Source organism: Gopherus flavomarginatus, chromosome 1 (genome assembly GCF_025201925.1).
Source record: "Gopherus flavomarginatus isolate rGopFla2 chromosome 1, rGopFla2.mat.asm, whole genome shotgun sequence".
NCBI lineage: Eukaryota > Metazoa > Chordata > Testudines > Testudinidae > Gopherus > Gopherus flavomarginatus.
Window position 1 is genome coordinate 66559438 of NC_066617.1, and position 25621 is coordinate 66585058.

Sequence of the window (25621 nt, forward strand, 5' to 3'; positions counted from 1 at the left end):
GTTGTAAAACTAGGCAAATATTTTGATGAGTTGATGTACCCCTGGAAAACCTCTGTGAACCCTGGTTGAGAATCACTGTACTCTTCCACCTATTTTCATATGCACATATTCTGTGTATGCCCTGCCACTCCTTTAAAAAAAAACAAAAAAACCCAAAAACTATTTCCCTTGCATGAAGAATATGAATACACATAGCGCTCAGCACGTAAGAACGTTTTTGGAAATTTGACTCTTCAGTGGTGAGGTTTTTGTCTGGTGGTGGTAGAAGGAGCTAGACTGGAGGAGCAAACAAGTCCCAAAGTAACTCCTTTTTCAGATTAAACAATTTAGGAAAGTGAGCATCAGTTCCACAAGTTTTAAATAATAGACAAAAATAGCTTTTTTAGGACTAGAAGGTAAACAAATACAATATTATTGGTCTGTTAATAAACACCTTAGTTCTGAGGTTGGGCACAAGACTGCATGCCAAGTATCTGCAACAATTTGTGTTAGCCTGCCAAGTTGTCTTAACACCTTTATAACAATGCTTGCTTCTTGAAAGTAGTGAAATTCATACAAAATTCTGGAGTATTTTTTAAACATTTTATTCTGGAAGGAGAAGAGGAGATAATAGAAAAAGGGGAGGGGACTTGGCGAGTGTGTATCATGGGGCATAAATTAAAACTTTGGAAACTAGGAGCAAATGGAGGAGTTGAGCAGAACTGTTTCACATAAAGGGTAACAAGCATATGGAATATGTTGCCTGGAAAGATTACTGACATAAAAAATAAAGATAAATTCCAGACAAATCTAGAGTTCTTTCTTTATGGGGAGGGGACTGAGGGATATCGTGAAGAAGCAGGACGGTGTGATGGTGATCAAACAAAAATGGGTAGGTATGTTGGGCTGGAGATGATTTCCCCCCTCACCCCACAACCACAAAATTTCTTGGGCTATGTCTACTCTACTGCAGTAAGTTGACCTAAGTTATGCAACTCCAGCTACGTGAATAACATAGCTGGAGTTAAACGTAGCTTAGGTCGACTTACTGCAGTTTCTATACCGTGCTAGGTCAACGGGAGACACTCTCCCGTTGACTTACTTACTCTTCTCATTCCGGTGGAGTATCGAGGTCGACCGGAAAGCACTCTGCCATCAGTTTAGCAGGTCTTCACTAGACCCACTAAATCGACCCCTGGTGCATCCATCACCAGAGCATCAATCCAGTGGTAGTGCAGACATAGCCTTAGTCCGGTAGATTTGAGCAGTATCACTGTTTAGGGCCCAGAGAACATTCTCTTTCACAGTTGCAGGAAGGTCCTGTAGTTTCATCTAATGGGAAAGCTTCATTCTTCTTCGAGTGATTGCTCACATCCATTCCAGTTAGGTGTGCGTGCCGCGTGTGCATGCTCGTCGGAAACTTTTTACCCTAGCAACTCCAGTGGGCCGGCAGGTCGCCCCCTAGAGTGGCACCGCCATGGCACCCGATATATACCCCTGCCGGCCCACCCGCTCCTCAGTTCCTTCTTACCGCCGTGTCGGTCGTTGGAACTGTGGAGCGCAGCATTGCTGTCCTCCATGTCCCTAGCTCTCCTTGTTCTACCGTTGTTAGTTAGTGGTTAAGTATAGTTAGTTATATAGTTTATAGTGTAAATAATATTGTACATAGTTGTTAGCCGGTTTGGGCCGTAGCCCTTCCCGGCACCGGGCTCATGCCTGGTTCGCCGGGCTTTAAGCAATGTGCGGCCTATAAGAAGCCTATGCCGACCAGCGACCCTCACGACGCGTGTCTAAAGTGCCTGGGGGAATCGCACAGGTCGGACAAGTGCCGCATTTGCAAGGCTTTTAAGCCCAGAACAAAGAAGGAGAGAGACCAGAGACTTAGGACTCTCCTAATGGAAGCGGCACTTCACCCAGCAGCTTCGCAGACCGTGATCTCTACACTGGCACCGGATCGCACCGGCACCGGAAAGGCTCCCCGGCACCGACCTTCCCTGGCACCGGGTGCAGAAACAAGACCATCGAAGTCTGCAACTCCAGCCAGGCAGACTCGAGTGGAGCGCCCGGCATCGACATCTGCCACGGCGCTACCGGCACCGTCGACTCCGGGCCCGGTGGGTCCGTCGAGTCCGGTCCCGCCGAGCTCCCCCATAAGATCTGGGGTTGAGCTATTGGTCCCATCCACTCCAGAGACCTTCGCCTCGGCACGGGACCTCATTGCCCTGACTGAGTCAACTCAGCTGCCACCCCCGGTACCTCCGGTGCGGGTAGCGTCCAGGGGCAAACCCATGATGACGGCGCCGTCTCGGGACTCACGCTCGCGATCGAGGTCCCGACGCCACGGTCGCTCGAGATCCCGACACCGCTCGCAGTCCCGGCACCGCTCCCCTCGGCGGTACCGGTCGTACTCGCGGCACCGATCGGCCTCCAGACGGTCACGGTCTGGTTCCAGCCGCCGATACCGACACCGGGACTCTAGGAGCCAGTCTCGCCGTCGTTCAGCGCACCGGTCGACCTCCCGGCACCGAGCTGGTGGCAGGTCCCGGTCCCGGTCGACCTCCCGGCACCGCGTCGGTGGCAGGTCCCGGTCCCGATCCCGGCACCGAAGCAGCGACCGGTACCGGTCCAGATCCCGGCACCGAGACAGAACCCGGTCCCGATCCCGGCACCGGTATGACTCCCGGTACCGGTCCCCAGCACCGAGAACATCTTCGGTGCCGGACCGCGGAGACTCTTACCAGCCGCGGTCGGCCCCTCCATGGCCTTCCAGACAGCCGTCGGTGTCATCACAGGCGGACAGCGTATATGCGCTGGGCACCGACAGACAAGCGGCTCTCTTCCAGGACCCTCCGCAACAGGACCAGGGTCCGCAGCAGTGAGGGTTCTGGACACCCTGGGCGTACCATCAAGCCCAGGGCCCCCAACAGCTTCCTCCTAGGCCTGCAACGGCAGAGCACAGGGTGCCGGAGGCGTCGTTGTCCCGCCCCCCTCCCTCCCCGGACAGGGAGGAAGGATCGAAGCAACAAGACCCTGGTCTTCCTCCTGAGCCAGAGGCGAGGGCTGAGGCGGACCCCCCGCTGGACACTTTCTTGCCAGGGGTCTCCTCATCCTCTTCTCCTGACGAAGCGGTGGCTGGCACTTCCTCCAATAGCCCTCCTCCGCTAGATCTCAGGGAACATCAGGACCTCCTCAGGCGCGTAGCACAGAATCTGAGCCTGCAAGCCGAGGAGGTCTCTGAGATCGAGGACCCCGTCGTCAGCATCCTCTCCTCCGATGCTCCCACCAGGGTCGCCCTCCCCTTCATTAGGACGATCCAGGCCAACGCCAATACAATCTGGCAGTCACCGGCCTCCATCCCCCCCTACGGCGAGGGACGTCGAAAGGAAGTACATGGCCCCCTCCAAGGGCTATGAGTACCTCCACATTCACCCGACACCATGTTCCCTGGTGGTGCAGTCGGTGAACGAGAGGGAGCGTCACGGACAGGAAGCCCCAGCCCCCAAATCCAAGGACCTCCTCGGCCGCAAGGTCTATTCGGCTGGGGCCCTTCAGCTCAGGGTTTCCAATCAACAAGCCCTTCTTAGCCGCTACGCTTTTAACTCGTGGGTGGCAGCGGACAAGTTTAAAGAGCTGCTGCCACAAGAGGCTCGTCAAGAATTCGCGGCGATTCTTGACGAGGGCAAGAAGGTTGCACGAACCTCGTTGCAGGCCTCCTTGGACGCTGCAGACTCGGCTGCCCGTACCCTCGCCTCGGGGGTAACGATGCACCGCATCTCCTGGCTTCAGGTTTCTGGCCTTCCACCGGAGCTCCAATACACCATCCAGGACCTCCCGTTCGAAGGCCAGGGCCTGTTCTCGGAAAAGACAGACCCCAGACTGAAAAGTCTTAAGGACAATCGGGTCATTATGCGCTCCCTTGGGATGCACACGCCTGGGACGCAGCGCAAACCCTTCCGACCGCAGCAACAGCAGCAGCGTCGGCCATACCCCCAGTTCCGCCAGCGGCAGGACCTTAATAGGTGCCGCGGCAGGAATGGAAGGCGCAGACAGTCGGGGAACCAAGGGGGGCAGAATCAAAGCTCCTCCAAGCCCCCGCCTGGGCCCAAACCTTCGTTTTGAAGGTGCGCCCGAGGGCGCAGTACCAGTTTCCCCCACGGATCCTTCCCCCCCGTTTTCCAACCGCCTTTCGTTTTTCCTCCAGGCGTGGACCCAAATAACATCCGACCGCTGGGTCTTACGCACGGTGCAGACGGGATACCGCCTGCAGTTTGTATCATTTCCTCCCTCCCGGCCCCCTTCCTCGTCCCTCTTCAGGGACCCCTCTCACGAGCAATTCCTTCGACAGGAGGTACAGACGCTCCTCAACAAAGGAGCTACAGAGGCGGTTCCGGAAAACGAGAAAGGCAAGGGGTTTTATTCCCGCTACTTTCTGATCCCCAAGGCCAAGGGAGGCCTCAGGCCTATCCTCGACCTGCGAGAGCTCAACAAGTACCTAGTGAAGTTGAAGTTCCGCATGGTATCCCTGGGGACCATTATTCCATCCCTGGATCCTGGAGACTGGTATGCCGCCCTCGACATGCAGGACACTTATTTTCATATTGCCATATGGCCACACCACAGACGTTTCCTTCGATTCGTGGTGGGCCGCCTTCACTACTAATTTGCAGTCCTCCCATTTGGCCTTTCTACGGCACCGAGGGTATTCACAAAATGCATGGCCGTCGCTGTGGCACATCTTCGGCACAGTCGCATCCACGTGTTCCCTTACCTAGACGATTGGTTAATTCGGGGCACGTCGGAGCTACAGGTTTGCAGCCACGTCCGCAGGATCACCGGCCTGTTTGCTACCTTGGGCCTCATGATCAACGTGGACAAGTCCACCCTGCTCCCCTCGCAGAGGGTGGAGTTCATTGGGGCCGTCCTGGACTCCACCGTGGCCAGGGCCCTTCTGCCGTTGCCAAGGTTCCAGGCGTTGTCGGCGATCGTTCAGCGCTTGCGGGCAGCCCCCTTGACATCGATATGGACATGTCTAACCCTGTTAGGCCATATGGCAGCATGCACATTTGTGACCGGATACGCACGGTTCCGCATGAGGCCCCTCCAGTCGTGGCTCATCGCACATTACCGGCCGGCAAGGCAACCACTAGACATGCTGATCACAATCCCCCAGGGGGTGTTGGATTCTCTCAGCTGGTGGCTAGACCAGTCCGTAGTGTGTGCGGGGCTCCCATTCCACCCGCCCCAGCCCTCGGTGTCTCTAACGACGGATGCCTCAGATCTCGGCTGGGGGGCCCACCTGGGAACCCTGAGAACACAGGGCCTGTGGTCCCCACAGGAGGTGAAGCTGCACATCAACATGCGGGAGTTGAGAGCGGTCCGCCTTGCTTGTCAAACGTTCTGTCACCAGCTTCAGGGTCGTTGTGTCGCGGTATTTACCGACAACATGACGACCATGTACTATATCAACAAGCAGGGCGGCACCAGATCCTCTCCCCTATGTCACGAGGCGATGCGACTCTGGGACTTTTGTATAGCCCGCTCCATTCACCTCACGGCTTCCTTCCTCCCCGGAGTACGGAACACGCTGGCGGACCGCCTGAGCAGATCCTTCCTCTCGCACGAGTCGTCCCTTCGCCCGGACGTTGCCCTCTCGATCTTCCAGAGGTGGGGTTGTCCCCGTGTGGACCTCTTCGCGTCCGGGGGGAACAGGAAATGCCAGGCGTTCTGCTCCTTTCAGGGCCGGGAACCCGGGTCTATAGCGGACGCCTTCCTTATTCCGTGGACGACCCACTTGTTCTACGCGTTCCCCCCGTTCCCGCTGGTCCACAGAGTCCTTCTGAAGGTGCGCAGGGACAGGGCCCGCGTGATCATGGTAGCCCCGGCGTGGCCCAGACAGCATTGGTACCCCATGTTGCTGGACCTGGCCATAGCCGACCCAGTTCCCCTGCCCCTTCACCCGGACCTGATCACCCAGGACCACGGAACTCTCTGTCACCCGGACCTCCAGTCGCTGCACCTAGCAGCGTGGCTCCTGCGTGGCTGACCAGTTCTGAGTTGCGCTGCTCCACCCTGGTACGTGAGGTACTCTTGGGCAGCAGGAAGCCTTCCACTAGAGCGACATACTCGGCCAAGTGGAAGCGTTTCTCCTGTTGGTGCATGGAGAAAGGTCTCCTCCCGATGGAAGTTTCGGTGGCCAATATTTTGGACTATATTTGGTCCCTCAAACAACAGGGCCTGGCGATTATCGTCCCTGCGGGTCCACCTGGCGGCTATCTCCACCTTTCACCCGGGTGGGGATGGCCGCTCCGTTTTCTCTCACCCGATGGTGACTAGATTCCTGAAGGGGCTGGAACGTCTATACCCTAACGTCCGACTCCCTGCCCCGACCTGGGATCTTAACCTGGTGTTGTCTCGGCTCATGGGGCCCCCCTTCGAGCCGTTAGCTACTTGCTCCCTACTCTATATTTCTTGGAAGACTGCCTTTCTAGTAGCTATTACCTCAGCTAGACGGGTGTCGGAACTCCGGGCTCTCATGGTAGACCCCCCGTATACAGTCTTCCATAAAGATAAGGTGCAGCTGAGGCCACACCCTGCCTTTCTCCCCAAGGTGGTCTCAGCCTTCCACGTCAACCAAGAGATATTCCTCCCGGTTTTTTTCCCGAAACCTCATTCTTCAGGCAGGGAGCAACAACTCCACTCGCTTGATGTCCGTAGGGCTCTCGCGTTCTATGTGGAGAGGACCAAACCGTTCCGCAAATCCCCCCAGCTTTTCGTGGCAGTAGCGGACCGCATGAAGGGGCTTCCCATTTCCTCGCAGAGGTTATCCTCGTGGGTAACATCCTGTATCAGGACCTGCTATGAGCTGGCCCACGTTCCTACGGGCCGTGTGACTGCGCATTCTACCAGGGCGCAGGCGTCGTCGCTGGCTTTCCTCGCCCGTGTGCCCATCCAGGAAATCTGTCGGGCAGCGACCTGGTCATCGGTCCACACCTTTGCTTCCCACTACGCCCTGGTCCAGCAGTCCAGAGAGGACGCGGCCTTCGGATCTGCAGTGCTCCATGCCGCGACTTCTCACTCCGACCCCACCGCCTAGGTATGGCTTGGGATTCACCTAACTGGAATGGATGTGAGCAATCACTCAAAGAAGAAAAGACGGTTACTCACCTTTGTAACTGTTGTTCTTCGAGATGTGTTGCTCACATCCATTCCACACCCGCCCTCCTTCCCCACTGTCGGAGTAGCCGGCAAGAAGGAACTGAGGAGCGGGTGGGCCGGCAGGGGTATATATCGGGTGCCATGGCGGCGCCACTCTAGGGGGCGACCTGCCGGCCCACTGGAGTTGCTAGGGTAAAAAGTTTCCGATGAGCATGCACGCGCAGCGCGCACACCTAACTGGAATGGATGTGAGCAACACATCTCGAAGAACAACAGTTACAAAGGTGAGTAACCGTCTTTTTCATGCTGTGGGATTTTGGAGGCATTCTTCTGACCTGAGGTATGTGCACATACCTCAGGCTCTAAAAGTTTCTTAATGCCAAAACCTGGTCTACTGCACCACTTGTCCTCTTTTTCTAATCCAGCTATGAATGTTCCAACTCCTGCTTCTAATTGCTTGCATCCGTGGATCTGGACAAACATATTTTTCCTCCTCTGTCAGGAAGGACTTGGCATTGAATCAATTTTTGTGACATTCTTTGTGCATTAAACACAGAGTCATGAACAGATATTTAGAAACCATTCAGAATTTACTTTTATCTTAATTGAGACCATTTTGCCTTCAGATCAAAATGTCACTGACTATAGCACAGGAAAAACATACAAACGAAGAGTTCCTGCCAGAGCTAATGAGAAATTTCAAAATTCCTGGCTTTGAGAAGCCACTTATTTTCAAAATGGGTAAAAGTCATACTTTTAAAAATGCTCTGAAACAATGTTTCATTTACAGTCTCTTACTTTTAATATCAGTTTCTAATGGAGTATGGAAGTCCTGAATAATTGTACACATGAAAGCAGAGAAACTTTAGCTGCTGCTGAATTAGGTAGTTACAAACTGAGCAATATCATTGCAAAGGATGATGTACAGATGCTGTGACCGAATGCACCTCTGTATTCACACCCTACACACTAGTGTAATAATCTTTGTGCAAAATATGCCTTGTGAGTTATCATTTGAAAACTAATAACTCACTGGCCAATAATATCATGGTAGAATGTATGTAGTAACATTATATGTAAAGTTATGAATTCCTCTGTATGATGTTGGTAGCAGAGATTGTTAAACAGGTCTGTCCTAAAAAAAGGAATATATGTTTACCTGAGTTTACACGTAAGTAGGAAACAGGACCCTCAGGACAGGAAGACGATGTAAACCAGTTTCTCAAAGAGAAAGGACAAGCTAACGCCTCTAGCCAGGGGGTATCAAAGTTGATTGGCAATACCTGGGAATGTGATAAACACTTTCTAGTAGCTAAACTTAATAGGCTAGACTTGGTTCAAGGTAAAATCCTCACAACATATTCAGGGGGAGAGATCAAAAAAAAAGGCGCCACCCACTGTGGCTCTTTTACTCAGCCGGTGGCGCTTTTACTGATTGGGCGGCGCTCTGGGTCTTCAGCGGCATTTCAGCAGTGGGTCCTTCACTCGCTTCGTGGGTCTTTGGTGTCATTTTGGCGGCGGGCCCTTCAGTGCTGCTCAACACACCCAGAGCAATTGAAGGACTCGAAGCTGAAGTGCTGCCAAAGACCCGGAGTGCCGCCAGGTGAGTAAAAATTAAAAAGGCTCCAAGAAATTGAAAAGGCGCCACTTGTGCTCAGTGAGAGAGTGGCCGCTGTGCTGCTCCCCCCATAGCTATGCTACTGCACATATTCCCAGCAACACTGCTGACCAGATTATCAGATTGGGACCTCCCCCCGCGAAGTCAAAAGGCTGGTTCCTTTGTTGTCTTCAGTGAAAGGATGGGGGAAGATAGAGAGACCCTGAGGTGTTTTTGCACTCCACTTTTATAGTCAAGTCACCCTTTGAAATGCATTTTTCTGAGGGTTACCTCTTAAATCAGTGGCTTTCAACATGTGGTCTGCAGACCCCTGAGGGGTCCGTGGACTATGTGTAAGAAGTCGGCAAAAAGTTTTCATTACCATAGAACAATAGTTTTCAACCTGGGGTCCGCAGATTATATCTAAGATTTCCAAATGGGTCCACACCTCCATTTTCATTTTTTTAGCGGTCCGCAAATGAATGAAAATTGAAAACCATTGCCCTAGATAAAGTTCCTTCCTGCTGTGAGAATGGAGACATGAAGTCTCGTGATGAAAGAGGTTCCATGTGGTTGCTTGCTAAAATGCAGATTTATTTGTTCCTGCCCCCCTTGGTTGCCAAAGAATGGCCACTTGACAGGTGATTTCCCATCAGCTTTGATGACACCTGACTAGAGGTGTCAGCTTGTCTTTTGTCTTCGAGACTGTGATTCATCCACTCCCCAGACTTGGCTAGTAAACACATTGAGTCATAATTTCAGTTTACGTTCATAACTCTTAGTAGGCATTTTGTACATACATTTCACCATGAGATTGTTGACCAGCGAGTTATTAGTTTTCAAATGATACCTCACATATCATATTTTGTACAAAGATGGTTACAATAGCGTGTAGGATGCATTCGGTCATAGCGTTTTATCTTTTTCTCTTGTAAGCTTTTCTGAGTTCAGTGTCTTACACTCACTTAATCTATCTCTTTGTAGTTAAATAAACTTTATTTTTCAAGCTAAACTGATTCAATGTTGTATTTAAACAAAGCTGTTTGGTAACTCCATTCAAAGTAGCTGGTGGTTGGCTATTGACATCTTACAGGGCAATGAACCTCTAATATCTGGACTGTCCAGAAGGGGACTGGACAGTGCAGAACACATGTTTTGGGGAAAATTTGGGACTGAGACTGTGTTGAGGTCACCCTGCAGATAGTAACCAAGTCTGGTGGAAGCCAGAGTGTGGCTGGTGTGTTGCCGACAGGCTGCTGGAGTCATTGTTGCTGGACCAGGACTGCAGCTTTACACAGACACTCAGGGTGTGACCTGTAGGCTGTTTAGCTCTTTGTGAGCGGCCCAGGAGGGGAGCTACAACAACAGAGCATTGTGGGACGCCCAAGGTTGTAGGGCACGTGGTGACACAACCTCTCAGTGGTCTGGATTGCATCCCAGAATGTGACAGATGCCACCATACAATGTGTCTACCACAAATCCCATTAATCAGAAAATGATTAAAAGTGAAAGAATTTTAAAATTCAGTGCACTTGTCATTATGGTTTGTTTACTTGTATTTATCTCCACTTGGGCAACGAAATCAATAAAATCCATTTAACTTTTATTTATAGCAGGGGTTGGCAACCTTTCAGAAGTAGTGTGCCGAGTCTTCATTTATTCACTCCAATTTAAAGTTTCCTGTGCCAGTAATACATGCTAATGTTTTTAGAAGGTCTCTTTCTATAAGTCTATAACATATAACTAAACTATTGTTGTATGTAAAGTAAATAAGGCTTTTAAAATGTTTAAGAAGCTTCATTTAAAATTAAATTAAAATGCAGAGCCCCTCGGACTGGTGGCCAGGACTTCGGCAGTGTGAGTGCCACTGAAAATCAGCTTGCGTGCTGCCTTCGGCACCCGTGCCATAGGTTGCCTACCCCTGATTTACAGTCACCTTTATTTCTAATCTTAAGGACTGCTCTGTTTGGATATCAGACACTCAAGGGGATTATTGGTTTTACTAAAAACAAGTGTTTACAGAATTTTTTTTTTTAATTGCAGAATGGACAGAATAATGCTAGCTTGCCAAATAACTTCTATTTCAGATTTTATATTGAAGTGCAGTACCATTCTTTCGTATCTGCTATTTATGCCAAACATACTTGCAGATCCAACATTACTATTAATAAGACTTTGAGTAGAGGATGTTCATCAACTTACAGGAATTTCTCAATATCTTGCAGGATCAGGCACTTAGGGCCTGTTCCAAACTCCTTTTAGAAGTCACTGGAAAAATTCCCATTGATTTTAGTGGGCTTTGGATCAAGTCCTTAGTTACTGTCAAAGATAACTTAATAGCTGCCAATTTGTCATCAGTCCACACTGCAACCATATTCTTTTATCACCCTCCAGAAGCAGTTACCTTTCAAAGTAAAATTCCTACTAATGTGACTCCTTGTCTGTTTTAAAAATCTGTATTCTTTCAGCCCCTCTCTGGTCACTCTGTAGTAGAACTCTACGAAGCTTCACTTAATGTTAATGTTGAGAAGTTTTATGCTATGATATGTTACAAGATCAGAGTTTGTCTGGACTCTGATAAAACTTGTGTTGCCAAAGATCTTCCTGTTTGGCTATGGTTTTCATGGCTGAGGAAGTGTTGGGATTTCCTTCTCTGAGACTCATAGGGGCAGATCCTCAGCTGGTGTAAACTGTCATAACTCCATTTAGGTCAATGGGCCAGTGACAGTTTACAGCAGCTGAGGATAGGGTTGCCAATTTTGGCTGGACTTATTCATGGAACTTTCGTCACATGATGTAATATTTATTTAAACATTAATTTTTAATTTCTGGAGACTCTAGGACGATCCTGGAGGGCTGGCAACCTTAGCTGAGGATCTACCTCAGGGTGTTTCTGATGGGGTCAGCCCTTGTTTGTCACTTGAGCACTTGCACTTCCATCAGCAGTAGTTCTTCTTCGAGTGATCTCTCATATCAATTCCAGTAGGTGTTTGCGCACGCCGCGTGCGCGGAAGTCTGAAACTTTTTCCTTAGCAGCTACCCGTCGGGCCGGCTGGGGAGCCCCCTGGAGTGGTGCTGATATGGCGTTCTATATAAGACCCTGCCGGCCCGACCCCTCTTTAGTTTCTTCTTACCGCCCGTGACGGTTGTTGGAACAGTGGTCTTTTGGTTTCCCAAGTGCTCCACTAATCCCTAGCTTAACTCAATCATTGTTAGTTAATTGTTAATAGTTAGTGTTAAGTGTTTTTCCTCTGTAGTGTTAAGCGGAGTTAATTGTTGAGGGCAGTTTAGCACTCTTCAACTGCGCTGCGGGGCCCTGGGGCATGCCGTCCCAGGGCTTCAAGCCTTGCAAGTCTTGCAACAAGCCCATGCCTACGGGCGACCTCCATGACTCCTGTCTGGGGGAGGGCCATCAGGCTGACAAGTGTAAAATCTGTAAGGCTTTCAAGCCACGGACAAGAAAGGACAGGGAAATTCATCTCAAGCAACTCCTCATGGAGTCTGCATTGTAGCCCTCTCAAGACGCAGGCCTGAGCGCCTCAGTGTACAGTGCTCCCCCAGCAGTGTCAATTCCGGCACTGCAGAAGATCCTGCACCCACCTCGGGACCGACGATCTCCCGGGCCCCAGAAACGCCTGCCTTGGCACCATTCCCATTCCCTGATTGCTGGAAAGAAGCAGGCCTCTGGGAGGACCCCCAGTTAGGATCGAAGCAGTTGTTCCAGCCCCAGCTGAGCAACATGCCAGCCCAGCACAGGGTTCTGTTCAAGTGGAGGAGATTACATTGCCCTCCACTCTGGATACCTTCGAGGCCGCTAGAAACCTCATTGAAATGACAGCCCCGATACCTACGGCCCCAGCACCGGCCCTGGCCTGAGTTCCGGTACCTTCTAAGGGCAAGCTGGCGATGGTCGGGCTCTCGGCCCCTAGATCAGCATCTCCATGCCACTCGGAGTCCCGGCGTTGTTCTGAGTTCCGGCACCATCCCACGTACAGGTCTGACTCTCAGCACTGGTCTCGCAGCCCTGACCCTCGGAGCTGCTCCCACTCGAGGTTGCTGTCGACTGCTGGAACACGGTCCTGCTTGAGGTCCGGATCTCGCTCAGCAACCTCGCGGCACCGTACGGACCACCGCCGCATGGAATACCAATCACCGAGCCGACTGTTGCCACGGCACTGGTCCACGGCCTACTACCGCTTCCCATCGCGGCACTGCTGTACAACACGGCACCGCTCTTCCTCGCGGCATTGCCTTTCATTGTGGCACTGCTCTCGATTGTGATTGGCTTCACGGCGCCGGTCACCCTATGACCCTCAGCTAGCAAGGGGCGCAGTGCCCCCCTTACTACACTCATGCACTGCCCCTCCTTGGCCGTTGCGGTCCCAATCTCCCTCTGGGAGGTCGGGGAGAGCTTCAGGGGCTTCAGATATTCCCCGGTCAGGACCGGGAAGCCTTGGACAAAACCCCCCTGTGCCCAATTGACAGCCTCAGTGGCAATTCTGGACCTCCTGGGCATACTGTCAGGCCCAAGTGCCCCCCCCAGGGGCCCAGCCATTGTCACGTTCGGACATCCATCCTCCCGAGGCACCCCTCAGCAGCCCTCCTCCGGACTCGGATCTACCCAAGGAGTCAGCACCCATGGTAGAGGCTACCCCGGGGGCCCCAGAGGAGATACCTGTGACTGACCAAGAGGTTGTCCCTGCTGCCGCTCTCCCGGTGGAGTCGTCTTTGCCCTCCCCTGATGAGGCTGTGGCTGGCACATCTATGTCTTGTCCACCCCCAGTGGACTTTAGGGTCCTCCAAGAACTGCTTCGACATGTGGGCCTTAACATGAACCTCCAAGTTGAGGAGGCTGTGGAGGAAGAGGACCCAATGGTGGACATTCTAGGCCCGGAGGGGCCTTCCAGGGTGGCCCTCCCCATGAATAAGATTATTCAAGTCTCTCTGGCAAACCCCTGCCTCTATCCCTCCCACAGCCAAGGGGGTAGAAAGAAAATACTTTGTTCCCACCAGGGGCTACAAGTACCTTTTTCATTCACCTCGTTCCATGCTCACTTGTAGTGGATGCGGTAAACGCCAGAGAAAGACAGGGCCAGCAAGGGCCTGCGCCCGAATCAAAGGACGCTAAATGCTTAGACCTTTTGGGGAAAGAGGTTTATTCTACTGGGGGTGTCTCACTTAGGATCACTAACCAGTTGGCGATCTTCAGTAGATATAACTTTAACTCTTGGTCTTCGGTCCTCAAATTCCAAGATCTTCTCCCAGCGGAGGTCCGTACGGAACTCAGGGCCATTGCTGAGGAAGGTAAACTGGTTGCCCAGACCTCTCTCCAGGGTTCCCTTGATGCTGCGGACTCTGGCTTCTGGCATTGCTATGTGACGAAATGCCTGATTACAATCCTCGGGTCTCCTGCCGGAGGTCCAAAACACCATCCAAGACCTCCCCTTTGATGGTCAGGGCTTATCTGCAGAGAATACTAATTCCCGCTTGCATACCTTAAAGGACACGAGAAACACTATCAAATCTTTAGGTATGCATACCCCGGCTAATCCACAAAAGGCATTTAAACCTCAGACCACCCAGCAGTGTGCCTTCCCGCCTAGACTGAGGCAGGACTTTTCTCATCGGAGAAACAGATACTTCCAACATAGACCGTCTTATGCCCCCCCCTCCCCTCAAGACAGGGTCAAGGACAGTCTAAGCCTCTCCCGGGCCCTAAGCACCTGTTTTGAAGGTGTGCCCGAGGACGGACTACCAGCTCTCATCCCGGACAGTTACCCGTTTCTGAACTGTCTATCCTGATTCTACTATGCCTGGTCCCATATTACATTGGACTGTTGGGTCATCCACACGGTGGAGACGGGATATTCTATCCATTTCCGTACCATCCCGCCCTCCCACCCTCCTTCCCCGTCCCTCTTCAGGGATCCTTCTCATGAGCAACTCCTCATCCAGGAGGTTCAATCCCTCCTTGCCCTAGAGGCAGTGGAGGAAGATCCTCAGGAGCTCAAGGGCAAGTGTTTCTATTCCCACTATTTCCTTGTCCCCAAGGCAAAGGGAGGCCTAAGGCCCATTCTGGACCTCAGGGAGCTCAACAAGCACATCGTCAACCTAAACTTCCGTATGGTCTCTTTAGCCACTATCATTCCTTCACTGGATCCAGGAGACTGGTATGCCGTCCTCAATATGAAAGACGTGTACTTTCACATTTCAATTACTCCCGTCTCACACACGTTTCCTTCGCTTCATGGTAAGCAAGACGTACCATCAGTTCACAGCCCTCCCATTCAGCTTGTGCACAGCCCCTCGCGTCTTGACCAAGTACATGGCAGTCATGGCAGCCTTTCTTCGACATCAACACATGCCCATCTTCCCGTACCTCGACGACTCTCTTATACGGGGCCGGCCTCACCATGATTTCCAGTCCCAGGTACGTCTAGTCATGGACACGTTCACTCGGATATCATGGTAAACGTCAGCAAATCCGTCCTCGCACCCACTCAAACAATAGAGTTCATAGGTGCAGTTCTGGACGCAAACCAAGCAAGGGCTTTCCTTCTGGAAGCATGGCACCTGGCTATAGCAGGCATAATTACCAGCCTCTGCAAGTTGCCCACCACCACAGTAAGGCAATGCCTCAGGTTGCTGGGTCACGTGGCCTCCTGTACGTACATGGTGCAGCACACAAGACTACGGCTTAGACCGCTACAGACGTGGTTGGCTTCCGCCTATTGGCCTGGATGCAGCAATCTAGAAATAGTCGTCACGGTCCCAAAGTGCATACTCGACTCCCTGCAATGGTGGCTGGGTGCTGGGTGCCGGGGTCCCGTTCCATCCTCCCCCAATCCACCCTTACCCTAGTCACAGATGCATCTGCCCTTGGAGGGGGGGCCCACCTCGGCAGTCTAACAATGGAGGGCTTATGGCACGAGAGCGAGATGTCATTGCACATCAACATCAAAGAGCTCAGGGCTATTCGCTGTGCGTGCCAAGCCTTTCTCCTTCACTTGCAGGGCCACTGCCTGGCAGTCCTAACAGACAATACCATAGCCATGTTCTTCTACCTGAACAAGCAAGGCGGAGCCTGCTCATTGCCAGTCTGCCAAGAAGCCCAACTTCCGCTTAGCCAACTCCATCAGTCTCCAGGCCTCGTACCTGTCAGGTGTTCAGAACGTTCTGGCAGACAGCTTAAGCAGGCGTTTTCTCACTCACGAATGGTTGATACTTCCGGATATCATTCATTCTATTTTCTGCACCTGGGGGTTTCCCCGAGTCGACTTGTTTGCTTTGCGGACCAACAGGAAGTGCCCAGCCTTCTGTTCCTTCCGGGGCCACAGTCCGGGCTCAATAGCAGACACCTTCCAGATCACATGGTTGGGTCATTTGCTTTATGTTTTCCCTCTGTTCCCGTTAGTACACAAGGTTAGCTCATCAAGGTCCGCCGGGACAAGGCAGATGTAATTCTGATAGCCCCTGCCTGACCGCATCAGTGTTGGTACCCAACCCTACTGGATCTGTCAGTCCAGGCTCCCCTGCATCTCCCTCTCAGTGCCGACCTCATCTCTCAGAACCACAGTCATCTCCTGCACCCGGACCTTCAGTTGCTCCACCTCATGGCGTGGAGGATCTGTGGCTAAACCAGGCTGAACACGCCTGTTCGGACTCGGTAAGGCGGGTGCTTCTCGAAAGTCGCAAGCCGTCAACTAGGCTTACCTACAAAGCCAAGTGAAAAAGGTTTTCCAGCTGGTGCGCTCAGTGGCAGGTGCCCCTGCTTCAGGCTCCAATTCCGTGCATCTTGGGCTACCTGATGTTCCTAAAGGACCAGCACCTAGCCTTTGGATCCCTTAAAGTCCTCCTTGCAGCTGTCTCTGCGTTTCATCCAGGCGTGACTGGATGCTCCGTGTTTGCACACCTGGTCGTGCAGCATTTCCTCAAAGGCCTGGAGAAAATCCATCGTCCAGTAAAGCCACCTGTGCCTGCATGGAACCTTAACTTGGTCCTCTCTTGCCTTATGGGCCTCCTTTTGAGCCGCTGGCCTCCTGCTCACTTCTCTACCTCTCCTGAAATGTTGCCTTCCTAGTGGCCATCACTTCTGCACGTCCGGTGTCCGAACTATGGGCTTTCACATGTGAGCTGCCCTATACCATCTTTCATAAAGATAAAGTTCAACTAAGACCTCACCCGGCCTTCCTACCAAAAGTGTTGTCCCGCTTCCATGTGAGTCAGTATATCTTCCTACTGGTTTTCTGACCTTCGTGAACAGCATCTTCATTCTCTTGACATTAGAAGGACACTCACCTTCTGTATAGACTGAACAAAGCCCTTTTGTAAAACAACCCAGTTGTATGTCGCCATTGAGGAGCGAATGAAAGGCGCTCCGGTTTCCACTCAATGAATATCTTTGTGGATCACCGGGTGCATTCGTGCTTGCTATAACCTGGCAAACGTCCCTGTGCCTGCTGTTAAAGCTCACTCTATGAGAGCTCAGGCGTCTTCAGCTGCCTTCCTGGCACACATCCCTCTCCAGGAAATCTGCAGGCCTGCCACGTGGGCCTTGGTTCACACTTTACGTCCCACTATGCCGTTGTCTAGCACTCTTGGGATGATGCGGCCTTTGGAAGAGCAGTCCTCCAATCTGCGGTTCCTTGACTCCGATCCCACCTCCAAGGTAAGGGTTGGGTGGGAGTCACCTAACTGAAATTGATATGAGCAATCACTCGAAGAAGAAAAAACGGTTACTTACCTTTCTGTAACTGTTGTTTTTTGAGATGTTGCTCATATCTATTCTATTCCCATCCACCTTCACCTCTGTAGGAGTAATCGGCAAGAAGGCACTGAAGGGGGGTTGGGCCAGCAGGGTCTTATATAGAACACCATATCGGCAACACTCCAGGGGGCTCCCCAGCCGGCCTGACGAGTAGCTGCTAGGGAAAAAGTTTCCGACTTCCATGCACGCGGTGTGCGCACACACCTAATTGGAATAGATATGAGCAACAATCTCGAAGAACAACAGTTACAGAAAGGTAAGTAACCGTTTTTTGTAGTTGGAATCCATTCTTCTTAGAATGTCCCCAGCTTGCCTCAGGTGGCACATGACCAGGATTCATCCACCACTGGTTAGATTGTTAGCTTCCCCGGCCCGAGCCGGGTACTGATGGGGAGCATGGCATGAAAGCTGATCCCATGCTCCCCTTCGGAATCCATTAATAATAAATAGGGGTAAAATCTTGGTCCCATTGAAGTCAATGGCAAAACTCGTATTGACTTGAGTGGAGGCAGAATTTCACCCCCAGGATTGAGAAACTGTAATTATCTAGGCAGGTGGAAAAAACAGAAATTAAAGAGGAGCACTGAAAACTAATTAACTATTCAGTGTCTTTCTCAGCCTCAATATAGATAATGAATTTGATGCTTTTACAAGCGGAATTTCTGTTGTGGGTAACTTTCCATAAGTTTTGTTTTCCAATCTTTTTGTGCCATCGGTTAAAATGCATTATAAATGTTCCATTGTATTTATTCTCCACCGCCTCTGCAAACAACATCTGTAAGTCTGCTATAATTATTATTTGTATTACAAAAGCACCTGCAGGCTCTTGCTAAGTGTGTGACGTGCCATATGTTTTGTTTGCTTTTTGTTTTAATGACAATTTTTTTAGTAATTTCTAATGTAAATCAGCGTGTGAGGTTTTTGTAAGTTGCTGGCAGTGAGTGGATTAGAAGTGATGCTAAATAAATACAGTAGTTGAAAGGATCTGACCTTCTTGTATTAGGGCAAGTGAACAATCGTGTCAGAAACCACATTTTCATAAACTGTCTCTTTCAAAATATCCTATATACCCTGGAGGTATTTCTTTGAGACACACAAACCATTGTATAGGCATATGCTTATACACTAGCTCTCATGTTACCAGTTATGTATGTTTCTTCTTTGGACTATGTATTTTTCTAGTGAGTCATTCTTTGTTTTTCCTTGAGGAAGTGTCGATTGCATCATAAAATCAGACCTTTCACGTTTCCTTTTCTACATGTGAATGTCCAGTGTTTAATCCTGCAAGCCTATGAAATCTGTACAGTGCTGCAGTTTTTAGTGGGACTATTGTTAACAGCACAATTTTAAAGGGTGCATTTTTTTCCTAGACTGTTTATTCCATGGCTCAGTTTCCTTTTCCACAACTGGCAGAATTAAGGGAGAAATATACATACAACATTACTCCATTCCCTGCAGCAGTAAAATCAACTTCGGTTTCAGGGTAAGTCTATAATACACCCAGAAAAATCTTTTATTCCTTGTAGTCTAATATAGCCACTATTCATCTGTACAGCAGAGAGGCTAATACAGTTGCTTTTTCCATTGCACATCTAAAATAGATGAAGGCATTTAGTAATGATCAATTAGTAATTAATGCACTGATGTATCTAAGATCTGCTTTCTTTTCCATTTGTTTTCATTTGGCAGAAGGCCAGGCAGAACCAGAGATAGTGATGAGGAGAATGACCTGGATGATGAAGATTCGGTTGCCAATGCAGTTGGCTGCCTTGGACCATTCAGTGGGCTCTTAGCACCAGAGCTACAGAAGTACCAAAAACAGATCAAAGGTAAATGCAACTTGAGTTCATTCTGAATTATGCAGTCCAATTTGTGTGAGCTTGATTCACCTGCTGATTAATTGAAATTATGAAAGTTGTAGTTTGAATTGTATTCAGAGACCATTGTGGATCTTCTGTAACTTGCTGTACAATCTTTAGATACTCTGCCTACTAAATTGAACGCCTGTGTGTGTACAATACTTGATGGTGTGGAATAAAGATTTTAGCCACGATTATTACCCCAAAAATCCTAAAACTAAGCTGAATAGGAGCTGTTAAGTGCTTAGCATTTTTGAGAATCCCAAAGATAATGAAATATGGCCTTAAGACTCTAAGTTAAAAAAAATCCTGTTTTTTGTTACCATGTGTTTATATAGCATCAGAATCCAGGAGTGAGTTATGCAGGTCATCCCCAACCCACCCTTGTAAAATCTTTATACCATTCCACACCATCATCTACTCTGTAAATAACACATTTTATAGAAAACTATTTTGATATGTTTCAGAGTGTTATACAAAAATTCATTGATCCTATTTTCATATCCCCCAATCTTTCACTCAGTATCATGAGTCCTACTGTACAAGCCTCATAAGGAGAGCAAAATTCTAATACATTTTAGAAACCTAAAATTTTACCTAAAATAGCTTTCCTATATGTGATATAATAGCTTTAGAGTCTGATTTTTGTGATCCCCACTGGAGGATTCTCTCTGAACATTTTATCTCAAACATACAACTTTCTCAGGTTTTATATCATTTTCTTTCAATAGTTCTTGAGATGCACAGGAGTGGTTACAAGAAAAACCTTCTTGGTATCCCTGATTGGCAGCCAATAATAATGTTAATTTTTATTATTTTTCGGGTAACACCAAAAATCTTCCTTGGATCTCCCAGACCTTTGCCTTCAAGTGGAATGGTTACAGTTATGCTGTCTGCCTCTTTACCCGAAACTATTTCTGTTGTATTTAATTTCACCATTCCTTCTGCTTGTATTTGCCGAGATCTGTATGCTAGAATTCTCTGTTTGATGTTGTTTTCTTTCTTTTCCTGGAGGACTGCAAGTCCCCAGCTGCTGCCTCAGACTGACACTTACTCAGAATGTTAAACCATTAACTAGACCTAATCCAAACAAACATCCTATGAAATAAGTTATCCCTTTGACTCTGAATTGCCATTTTAGCGGCACATCAGAAACAGCTGGGAAAATAAGTTGCGCTGCTCCTGTTGCTCTGCCACTCTTTGGTCATACAAACTCCCTAGCAGCCTGCCTCTTCTGCTTCCCCCTACGCCTGATGATTCTGCTGCTCCCTCCCTCCTTGCTGATCTCTGTCAGATAGTCAGTCTCATTTGACCAAATGACTAGTTTGACTGTAACAAAGTTATGTATCTGTTCATGGAGTGGTGGCCTCAACTTCTAATCACTTTGTAACTGAGAATCTTTGTTTACTACTTGGTCATGTGAAATGCCCACTTCAGTGACTGCTGTGTGTGTTTTTTATGCAAACAAGATTTTCAGTTTATATGTTTAATAAAGGTTTAATAAATTATACTAAGTTAAAAATTTAGACTTACAATACAGTTATAAAAGCTGTTTTTATTACACAATGTAGTTAAAATAACAGGAGTTCGGCATGTAATTTCCTTGTGCATTTCCTTGGTTAATGATTAGTAGAGCACAGAAAATTCTGATGTATTCTTCCCCCTCGCTTTTTCCGACTGTGTACAGATCAGAATGAAGAACAGAGACTGGGCTCTAGTAACATTGCAGAACTAAGTCCAGGGGCAATAGACTCCTGTAGAAGTGAATACCATGCTGCTTTTAACAGTATGATGATGGAGCGTATGACCACTGACATTAATGCATTGAAAAGGCAGTATTCCCGAATAAAGAAGAAGCAGCAGCAGCAGGTTCACCAGGTGTATATCAGAGCAGGTAATGTATCAGAACATGATCTTCCCCTTTATTCTTTACAAGCCAACTTCACTATCTGAAAGGAGAGGCAAAAATGTTTTTTGTGTCTTTAAATTATTCATATGTAGAGAGAGAACAAAAGAGAATGAATGAACTTGCAATACAATACATTAGTGATATGGCAGAAGCAATTTTGTACAAACAAATCGTATATAAGATGATTTCTTTGTTTTTCTTTTATCAGGGTCTGAAGATGACGACCCTGGGATCTTGTTAGGTCCCAGGGACCAGCTGAATAATGGTATCTAAAAATGTCTTTGCTATCTGGGTATATCACATTGGTTTCACTGCTGAATGTGTTAAAATCTGCGGCATCCTTGGACTTGACAGTACTTATACATTGTTAAAGAAATGACAATAATATACTTTAAGAACCAATGGGTAGATCCTCAGCTGATGTAAATTACCGTAGCTCCATTTAAATCAGTTTGTTGAAGTCAAGGGAACTGTGCCACCAAATAGTCAATTGTAGCTCCAAGATTGACAGTTCAAATCCAGTCCACGATGGTAGTGAGTATGTGGGAAATGAGTTTGTTCCCAGTCCATTTCCTCATGGAGAGAGATCCACATGATAAAAACTACTACCACAATTGGCACTGATTGGCAACCATGGGGGCAGCATCAGCAGACAGGGTGAGGATTTTAATAGGCCTGGAGACTAAACTCCCATATCACCGCTAGAGGTGCTCCCTCCAAGTCACAGTTGAAACACATTGATAGGCCACTGTAGGAAGTTTGTTCCATTAGTGCTATACCTGTTCTGTACATGGAGGATTTTAGTCCCCAGAACAGTCAGTCCAGCAGGTTTCATGATTGTTACATTCACATGAAAAGAAAAAAAATATTGATTTTTAAAATACTGGTGATACATCAAGTGCAAGCAGAAGCTCTGGCCAAACTGAAACAATGCAATAGTAAGATCCTCATTTCCAATGATTGCCAAACCCTTTCTGATTTTGCTAATCATGATTAATGGGCTAATTTATAGTTTTAACACATTAATTCTGAGTCTGTCACTCTGGTAAAATCGGAAGTTCTGATGAAAATAATAAGTTAGTTTGTCCTGGTTCCAGTTCAGCATGGACAGATGTCTATTAAAAATAAATTGGTGCATTTTCCAGACCTCTGCTCAAGGAGAGGCCTGTGTGACTGACCTAGTGTTGAGACTGAATTGCCTCTTGCTATTGAAGGAAGAATCTAAGAGATGAGGGACTCGCTAAGGCCAAGGTTAAAGTTAACCTTTGTATTGTAGCATGTATAGGTACCCTATAAGAGTAAAAAGCCCTGTGCAGGGCTATGCTCAGCTCTAAACAAATACAAAGCAAAACCATAATGGCAATACTTTCTACATTTCTACAATGTCCCACCTACTGTCAAGCTCCTACCTGCAATTCCTAAAATGATGGAACCAGTTTCCAGATATCTATTATCTTAGTAGTAGTTACTGGTTTAGAAATTAACAGTAAGAAAGGAGGTGGGATGAGGGAAAGCTTTTGCCGTACTTTTCCTCTCTGTTTTTGACTTGAAGATATACTACAATGTTAGAGGAATTCAGTTTCCACTAGGGTCAGTCCTACAAATCATCTCAAAAAACAGCATTGCGACTGTTTGTTTGGTGGGTGATCACTGATGTAATGATTTGTTTTTGTTCTTTAAGACTGCATTTTTTCTTTTACTTTTTCTTTCAGACAAAGGGCCAGTTACCAGTCTTCTCCCCTCTCAGGTAAACCATTCTCCAGTGATAAACCACCTTCTTTTAGGAAAGAAGATGAGGGTGACTAATAGAGCTGCCAAGAATGCGGTCATTCATATCCCAAGTCACACAGGGGGCAAAATGTCACCCATTCCCCATGAAGATCTTAAAACCAAGCTCAACTCTCCCTGGCGCACTCACATCCGAGTACATCGAAAGAACATAGCTAGAGCCAAATGCCAGATGAGCTATGGGGATACCATAGGACTCATAGAAGAGCAGAGTGAAGGCTGCAAACGAAATAGCTGCAGTGCAAAGGAGGATCCTCCAAGCAATTCTGATTTGGGGGAAAGAGAGGGAAGTGGCTTGGATAACAGGACTATTCGGAAAGCTGATGGACAGTCAACTGAGGCACTTTACAAGGACACCAATGCAAATATGTCAGTGGTTCAGCTGAAATTAGAAGCACTGGAACTAACCCAAAATAACAAACCTGATACTGAGCCAATGCCCAATCAGTCCTGCCCAACACACTTATCAGAATCACTTAGTTTATCCAGTGACAGTGGAACACTGGCTAAATCTTCTCAAGCCAGCAATCCTAAATTACAAGTGTTTAGCCCTTTCCCCAGTGTCAAACCCCTTCGAAAGTCAACTGCAGCCCGCAATTTAGGTTTATATGGCCCTACTGAAAGAACTCCAACAGTGCACTTTCCACAAATGAGTAAAAGTTTCAACAAGTCCGCCAACGGGAACAGCGGGACTAAAAAACGATGATGTACCATCAGCACTTTATATTTCTGAAAATAAATATGTATTGATTGTTGTGTGTGTATATGTGTCCAAAAAAGTTTCTAAATAGTTTAATTCTTTAAATGAAATAATGGGGACAAAGTGGTTAACAGAAGTATAAATATGTATCCTTGAAAATTGTGCTATTGTAATGTATGGATAGATTAGGGAAGATGCACTGTGGCTCACCATGTAGATTATAATGGTTCTGTGGTAAAATAAAAATTGATTTGCAATGTGAAGCATGCTTCTAATTTTTAAATCTAATGTAGGAGAAACTGTAGGGCTGCCTCCTTCCCCCCTTCAAAGGGTGATCCATGTCTCTGTGAGGGCTCTGAAGATAAATTTTCCATCTTTGCGGATACAGACTAACATGGCTACTACTCTGAAACTTCCATCTTAGTCGCCTATACCCATCTACAAAGCATTCTGTATGATGTGACAAAGTTCCTCCCCTACCTTGGTGGGTCTTGCACTTATTGGCAGCTTTGCTTACCTCAGTGATCTTCCCCACAGTCTGGATCAACTCCTCCTGTATCTGATCAGGAGTTGGGAGGTTTGGGGGGAACCCGGGCCCGCCCTCTACTCCGGGTTCCAGCCCAGGGCCCTATGGATTTACAGCTGTCTATAGTGCCTCTTGTAACAGCTGTGTGACAGCTACACCTCCCTGGGCTACTTCCCCAAGGCCTTCTCCAAACACCTTCTTTATCCTCACCACAGGACCTTCCTGCTGGTGTCTGATAACACTTGTACTCCTTAGTGCTCCAGCCGCGCAGCGTCTCACTCTCAGCTCCTCGCGCCTCTTGCTCCCAGCTCCTCACACACACTTCCTCTCCTTTAGCTCCTCCCCATCTGACTGGAGAGAGCTCCTTTTGAAACCCAGGTGCCTTGATTAGCCTGCCTTGATTGGCTGCAGGTGTTCTAATCAGCCTGTCTGCCTTAATTGGTTCTAGCAAGTTCCTGACTACTCTAGTGCAGACCCTGCTCTGGTCACTCAGGGAACAGAAAACTACTCACCTAGTGACCAGTATATTTGCTCTCTACCAGACTCTTGCACCCCACTGGCCTGGGTCTGTCACAATGACTACCTGCCTTTTGGTTAAGTGGAACTACCTTTAGATCTCATCAATATGGCTCCCTAACTAGCTAGCGGAACTGCAGTTAAACAACAATAAATCAGGCAGATATAGAAATCAAAAGCATCTCTTGCAGTGCAGAAAATTACCACTAACATATGGGACCAGCTGGATGGTGATTCAAAAACTATTCAGCAGCATTTAATGTTTCTGTTCCTGTGGCAAGTCTTGTCTGCTGGTGTTAGTTCTTTTCAATTTTCAGTTTGAAGCTGGTCAGCTAAGCTAAAATAAGAAAAACATACCTCCCTTTCATGACATTGCAAATTGCTACTACAAAGGAAAAAGCTGTGGAGAGTCATAGAGTAGTAAGATTAATGATATATAGAGAGAGTTGTTGATTTATTGGTAAACTTCTTGGCTACAGTGGATTTAAAAAATAAAATTGGTAGTTTCTTGTCATTTTAAGGTAAGTCAAATTTAACATTAACTGTTGACAGTGGGCAGAATTTTCAAAAGTGTTCAAGTGACTTAGGAATTTAAGCCCCACTTGCAAAAGTGATTTAGGAACCTAGGTCTCATTGGAAATCAACCCACCCATTTAAGCAAGTGGGCCCACTCCAGTTGACTAAAATGGATTCAGAAATAGGCCTGTGGTATAGGATATGGAATCTTAAGATTAATTATTAATTCTATTCTAATTTCTTTTGCCAATTGCTCATAATTTTTTCTCAAATGCCCAGAATACTGTGTCTCTTCCGCAGTTCTGAAAC

General features: G+C 48.1%; 1 protein-coding gene across 7 annotated transcripts in view; it reads left to right on the forward strand.

Moving 5' to 3' along the window:
- Positions 1 to 24017, forward strand: part of TBC1D30 (TBC1 domain family member 30) — a 104085-nt gene extending 80068 nt beyond the window's left edge. For 5 of the 7 annotated variants that reach the window (XM_050923444.1, XM_050923466.1, XM_050923477.1 and 2 more), the window contains 5 exons: positions 18869 to 18981; positions 19188 to 19327; positions 21045 to 21251; positions 21475 to 21531; positions 22979 to 24017. In XM_050923444.1, the coding sequence (XP_050779401.1) occupies positions 18869 to 18981; positions 19188 to 19327; positions 21045 to 21251; positions 21475 to 21531; positions 22979 to 23760 (1299 nt within the window). In that variant the 3' untranslated portion in view covers positions 23761 to 24017. The remainder of the gene's footprint in view (positions 1 to 18868; positions 18982 to 19187; positions 19328 to 21044; positions 21252 to 21474; positions 21532 to 22978) is intronic. The other 2 variants (XM_050923455.1, XM_050923486.1) reach the window with 1 other exon arrangement.
- The last annotated feature ends 1604 nt before the right edge of the window (positions 24018 to 25621 follow it).